This window comes from Gavialis gangeticus, unplaced genomic scaffold, assembly GCF_001723915.1.
Source record: "Gavialis gangeticus isolate Ggan-Ray unplaced genomic scaffold, GavGan_comp1, whole genome shotgun sequence".
In the NCBI taxonomy this organism is placed as follows: domain Eukaryota; kingdom Metazoa; phylum Chordata; order Crocodylia; family Gavialidae; genus Gavialis; species Gavialis gangeticus.
In genome coordinates this window covers 20556419-20563274 of record NW_017729034.1, presented here as the reverse complement: position 1 = coordinate 20563274, position 6856 = coordinate 20556419, and the positions used below count along the sequence as shown (strand labels likewise).

The 6856-nt window shown below is 44.8% G+C and overlaps 1 protein-coding gene across 1 annotated transcript in view; it reads left to right on the top strand.

Moving 5' to 3' along the window:
- LBH (limb bud and heart development) overlaps positions 1 to 6856 on the top strand; it is a 26735-nt gene that overhangs the window by 5452 nt on the left and 14427 nt on the right. Inside the window, exon 2 of the mRNA XM_019527235.1 lies at positions 2180 to 2282. Coding sequence (XP_019382780.1) covers positions 2180 to 2282 — 103 coding nt within the window. The remainder of the gene's footprint in view (positions 1 to 2179; positions 2283 to 6856) is intronic.

Here is a 6856-nt window from a genome sequence, read left to right as displayed (position 1 = left end):
CCCGTGGAGTCTTGGGTGCCTAGATAGCACCTGGCATTGGAGAGTTTTTCTTGCTCTAAAATATTTATCCCACTAAGTCTGATTATATATAGCAGGAGTTTGGAGTAGAATAAGCCTCTGCTGACATGAGCCATTAGAGCTGCTTATAGTTACACAAGGAGAAATGTGTCAGTGACTTGCATTAAATGCTGAGCCCTTACAAAGCCCTCATTGTTTTCCAAGAACCTGAGTGAAGGTTGAAGATGAATGTTTGCCAAGATGCAGTTTCAACTGTCTGCAAAGCCCCCAACTCTGCTCTTGGCAATACCAAACAAATAAATATGATTCCATTTTATAGATGAGGACCCTGAAGCATAGATCTGTTCTTGCTGTCAAAATCAGGATCTGGATGCGTGAATCCCTGCTCACCCCTCCCACACACACACACACTGCCCCCCCAGTCTCCCAGCCCAGGGAGGTGCCTGCAGCCCCAAATCCACCCACCCCTTTCAGCTGCTTCTCCCTGACTTTGCCTTAGCCTCTTAATAAGCTACCTTGCTAAGCAGAGACCCCTCCTCCTAGAGGTCCCTGAGGGGCTCCAGGACCCTCCCCCACCAGCAGCCTCCCCTGCTGGGGCCTTGCCCACCTTCCTTCAGCACTGGGGGCTGGTCACTTGGCTGAGGCAGACCTCCTTTAGACTCGTTGACCCTCCTTGGAGGGTCAGTGGGCACTGTCCAGTGCACTCCTTGCAGACATAGGACCCTTGCTCCTGTCCCTGGTGTGTGTTTTATTTGCCTCAATGCATTGACAGTATGCCTTTAGTAGCCCTCATCGCCAGTGGCGGCTTATAGCTTGACTTGGGCTAGTCCCAATAGCCTTTCTTTTCAGTGAACAGAAGGGCTTGCTGTGCCTTCTAGCCACTTGCCTGGCAAGCCGCAGGGAGACCCGGCTGCCAAGGGCAAACTTTCTTCAGTGCAGTTTAACCTGGCAGTGCATGTAGATAGCTGGTATTTTTCTTACAAAACTGTTAAATACAGCCCCCTTTCTCCCATCAAGCCTTTGATTTTACACCCACTGGCTAGTTTCCTTCTAACCAACCTAAGAGCAGAAAGATGCAAAGCTCTAGCTGGTCATTCGCTTGCCAGACCAGCATGTTGCAGTCGAGGATAGGCTAGGAGGCACGCAAGCTCCTGTTAGCTCAGGAGGCTGTGTGCTAGGTGAACCTCTTTCAAGAGGCATCCATGTGAAAAGTTCCAAGTGGAAAGCTTGCAAGGGAACATCTGTCAGCCTCTTCCAGCCCTGCCAGTTGCTTTCTGCATATCATCTGTGCCTGCCCATGTGGTAAAACATGCTTAAACTTCAGCATTACAGCTTCCGCTGTTGGTACGAACAGCAAGCAGTACCATTTCTTCACTGAAGGACAATTCTTTGCCTCTGCCTCCTGTATATCATTGCATCTCCTCCCACCCCATGCATAGACTAGTGAGTGGCATGGGGGAGGGTAGCTTGAACTAACTTAATGTGAATTCATAAGAACAGTGGAGGAAAAGATGACCTGTGTTTTGGTGACAAAAACAGTGTGCGCAAATAGAAGGCACTGTGACTAGAAGTCAATTAGGCAATGCTGGCATAATCTGAGATGGAGGAACCACATGTTGTAGGAGGCCACTCTTACTTTCTCGAACTGTTGAGCTGGAAATCCTTTGCTTATGGTTAGAAACACAGACCAGGAATTAACATATCTCATTTTTACTGCTGTGGGAGGCTCTTAAGGTTGTGAAACGGATCTACAGGAATCAAACTAGTGCTCTTTCTTTTCCCCTTGATACTAATGTGCTTTAACTTGCTGTGGTTTTAGTTCCCCCTACATGTCGAGGGAGGCAGAGCTGGAGGAAGTGGTATTAGTCTGAAACTCTTGGTGATACCTCTGTCATAGTGAAAGAGCCTATGAACAGCTTTTGAATGCATATGTTTTTGTGCATCAACTTCTGAGTTCTGAGAAGGATGACATTGTTTCTCTTTAAAAAGGCAGGGTGGGAGGGAGGGGGGTAGGAGAGAAGAAGTAGGATTTACTGGTTAAAGTTGAATTTTTTTTATATGTGATTAGCTTTGAGCAAGATATTGGCTTCTAAAACAAAGCTTCTATTGCCACAAGTGAGATGACTTTAAGAGCTGAAAGTTGATCTTTTTGTCTCTTCAGCCCTGCTTACCTGAGATCAGCTGAAATGACTGAGGTGATGATGAACACTCCATCTATGGATGAGATTGGGCTAAACCCCCGCAAGGATGGGCTCTCATATCAGGTGAGCTCTCTGACTAGACACTGCTGTCAGCTGCTTAGGTGGTGATGGCAGGAGCCTATAAAGTCTGGGCTGGATTTCAACCTCGGTCTAATGTACCCTTCCATAATCTGAGCAAGTAACAAGTATTCTTATAATGGGAACAAGTCAACAGACTGGAATGTTTGCTTGGCAGGACAGAATTGTTTAAAACAAGCTTCACTCTTAATATCAGATTGTAATAATTATGTAGCATTCTTCCAAGGGGAGGAAGAACAGGGATATGGGGAAAGAAGGGCAAGTTTCTTAATGAAGAATTTAGATTTGTCCACTAGGATTATCCAACTTGCAGCTCTGTCTGGAGGAGCTCCAACCTAGCGCATCTGCCTAGAGCAGATGGGAGCTGTTTATACAGCACTCGAATCTTTTAAGCTACTTTCTGTTTATACTGAGCAGGCAAGGCTATTTTAAACTGGTTAGACTGTCTCCCATGGCACGTGGCAGAGCCAGAAAAAACCCAAACAAATCTTGAAATGGCAACTTGAATAGCTTAACACTTAAGGGTGTATAAACTCCTGGCATTTTTAGGGCATAGAGGAGGATGGGATTTGATGTCAAAACTAGATTTGGCATTTATAGGCCCCTAGGTACCCTCTTTTTATCTTTATCGTAGCTTTGGAAAGCTAATATTTCTAATGTGTGGCTCAGTTCATCCTCTGTAGTGCCTGGCACACAAACATTTATGCGTCTCAGAGGACTAGGAAGACCATCCCTATTCTTTTAAAAAAAAAAAAGACTTTCACTTTTTTTTTCCTACTGGCTTCTAGGCAATGTAATGTTTGTGTGATTTGTAGTTGCATGCGTATGTGCCAGATCTCTACACACAGGGATTCTTAACAGGATGGCAAGCTTCACAGTGCTCGATCTTCAGACATGGTGATTGACTGTGTAGCAGCAACTGTACATGCAAATTTGATGCCCCTTACCCATTTAGCTCGTGAGCCTTAAATTTTAGAAATGTATCGGAGCATAAGGACCAACATCATGGCAATAGGCCAACCCTGTGGAAAGGGAATATGTGGCTCCTTTGATCAGAAGAATATGGTTCTGTGTCGTATGGATGAGCTGGTGGTATTGTACAGGAAGTAGCTGAGTGTAGCCATTGCCTTATGGTGCCTGGGTAAGGGTTGGGTCCCAGATCCTGGCCACCGCAGAGTGGCATACTTCAACAGGAGCTGTATCGTTCTTGGATACAGTTTCATTACGGTTGCTCCTACACCTTTTACATGCTGACCTATTAAGCTGTGATCTAGTTGGACTGAATACAGGGTGCTTCTCTTGCTGTATAGATGCATCTGGAAGATTCAGAGAACTAGTTGGGATCTTTCTCTAGAGAGTCAACTAATTTAATACCATCAAGTTCCACTTTAAACTATGCTGCAAGAGGGTCCTAACACTACCTGTAGAATGCATGTAGCTACTTGGAGCTCCTTACCCCTCCATAATGACCTGGGGCAGGCATATTTCTAACAGCCTGTGAGATGCTACTTATCCATATGTCTGTACTTAACTGGTAGGCTTGCCAACTAAGAGGCTACCATTCTGTTTGAGAGGTCATGGGTTGAGTGGGGAAGCAGGGGGAAGTAGAAAGGAACCAGCTACATATTGGCATCTCTAAATCCTTATATTCTATTGGCCCAATACCTGAAGCAGGACCCTTGTTTCCGACTGAGTCGGATACAAGGGCAAAGGGGGTTGAAAGTCTACATTGTAGTCTTCCTGCTGGCTGCAGTCTGGTGAAAACTATATTTGGCACACATTTGAATATGGATAGTTGGTGAAGCTAAATAGCCATGTATGGCTTAAGAAGGAGAGCACTTAAATGTTCCTTTAAGAGGTTTCACTTATTCCTAGGCTAATAGGATGCAAACAGTGACATTAACTCCCCTTTTCTCCCAGAAAGCCTGGCATTTTTACCAAGCCCATCTTGTCACTTGAGAGAGTGGTTGGTTGGTTGGTTGGTTTGTTTGTTTGTTTGTTTGTTTGGGCGGGGGGGGGGTTAACATGGAAAATTGTACGCTAGGCTACCAAGTGTACAAGTGCAATAACTTCAAAAAACAGATGGGGCTAATGAACCATGAATGTTCTTGTATAGACTAAAATGTTCTAAACTACAAAATGTTCTTCCACCCATCCTGCAGGCTTGGACTTCAAAGGTATAAGTATCCCAGCACTTAGACAGGGAGGCAAAGTTAGAATTGTGCTCTAGTTGCTTGTCCAGCACCCAAGAATTTACTAATAAAAGCAAGTCTTTAGCTGCAATAATGACCCTCTCATACAGTTGTTCATCTTTTAACTTTGCATTGCAGCTAAGACAAGCTTGAAATGGAGTTCTAAATTTAATGCTCCTAACTCTCAAGGCCCTACTGGTTCTTGAGGGTCTGATTCCTGTGTGGTCCCTGATTCCAGAAGAAGACCATTCAGAAGGTGGCAAGATTTTGATGCCCCCAAACTTGAGCATGAATGCTGAAGTAAATGAGCTGATCTGAGCCTGGAAGTCTTTTCTTCTTTACTTATCACTTGAAGATGGCCTGGACACCGAGCTAAAAGGCTGTGCTAAACAAAGCAGACTTTGGTAGGACTCTACAGGATAAATCATAGAAAAATAGGGCTGGAAGGGACCTCCTGTAGTCATCTAATCCAACTCCCTGTCTGAGGCCAAACCATCCCATACAAATGCTTGTCTAACCTATTACTAAAACTGCACAACCAGCTATTATACCTTGTAGTTGCAGAGCACCCTAACCTGCCACAGGTAAAGCAGGGGTATCCCAAATCATGGGATTCTGAACTTTGATTCTGGTCTGTCTGCTACCCACTACTCTACTGAAAAATTTGAACTTAAAGAGTTCTTTCCCCAGTCCATCTGTGAGTAAACCTCTTTGCACACGTAAGTGACTGACTATAGTACACCACAGTTTGGAAGGTAGTAGTTTGGAGGCCTGACTTCCATATATTTGAAGCCAATTTGACATTCTTGCACAAGTCCTGTGGCTTTGTGCATGCACATACTGCACAGGCACATGTTGGCTGGATGCTCGGTTTCATATTAAAAACACTTCAGTCCACAAAATGAAAACCCTTTCTGTGTGAATTGAAGGTTTTGGTGATACTGCACCCTTTGCCAGAGCAACTGACTGTTCATCATCTTGCAAGACAGTTCAGTCATCTAGTTTAAACTCATACTGAGTCTTGTGACTGTAGTGAAGATTTAATTCTACTTCTTAAATGGCTGTTGTGTAATTCCCAAGGGAATAATAAAACACTAACATGTGGATGAAGGAGAAAGATGTGCCTCTGCTACAGAGACCAAAGTGTATGTAAAAGATTTCATTCACTTTCCGTTTGGCAACCTCTTGAGTCCTGCCTTCTTGCTGCCAGTTGGAACTAATGTAAGGTGTTCTTCCTCTTGGGACTCAAGATACGCTGCTGGTCATCTACGAAACCTAATTGCCACTGCTGGCTCATTTCCCTTTCCTCTTCTCACACACACTTCCCCAGTATAATTTCACAGCATAACAAATTATGCAGCTGAAGTTACGCCTCACTCAAGACTAAATTAATTGTTCCAACTGAACTGTCATCAAGAATGCCTTGACCTGAATCTCTTGACTTTCTTATAATGGTAGCTGGGGTTTAGCATGACTAACACACTGGTGCCTACGGCCACTATGCTAAACAGACTGTCTAAGAAAACTCCTGTGACCTCACTGTCCTATACTGCAGACTAATTGATCCTTTGACCCTCCAGAACATTAGCTTTATTTCTAAAAGGGATAGGCTCAGGATTTTTTGTCTATCAAGTACACACAGTCCAGCTCTGTTCAGTCATGGGAAGCATGAGGTTTTTCAGTCATGATGCCTTCATGCTGGGATCTGACTAGTAGACTTGATCTGAGTTTCATCTAGCAGCTAGCCATCATTTTTTGAATGGCATCCACAGAACTAGAGAGGTTCTGTGGCAGCTGAAGAAATACTGAAGCTTTTGCCACATGAGTGGCAAATATATTTTATCTTCAGTAGGAAGCTGTAATTCTGCATGTTTCTTACTAACATCCCTTGGAGTTGGATTCTGATCCAGTAGTAAAATTAATCTGGATTTACATTAACTTCAGTGCGACTAAACTGCAGCACAACCCAGACATGAGAACCTGTAACTCAGGGGTGGGTAAAACATTAAAAAAAAAAAAAATGTTTCTCTGCTCCTGGCTGCCTGTCAAAGATGACAGAAGCCATGGGCAGTAGGACCTGGCAGGGTGGGGAGCTGGCAGGACTCACCAGCAAGGCCATCCCAGCCCTGCCCTACCCTCACCCCCCCGCCCAATCAGAAGTGTCTGCCTGCCTCAGCTTTCGAGCTGCTCCAGCACCATGTGACCTCCGGCTGCATTGCTGGACCATGGGATCATGGACCGTGCGGGTGGGCATGATCATGGGCATGAGTACTCTGGGTCCAGGTGGGTGGGTGCATGCATGTTTGCTTGTTCATAGGGCAAGTCCCACATGCATACCTCACCATAAACATGCACCCACACCCCCCC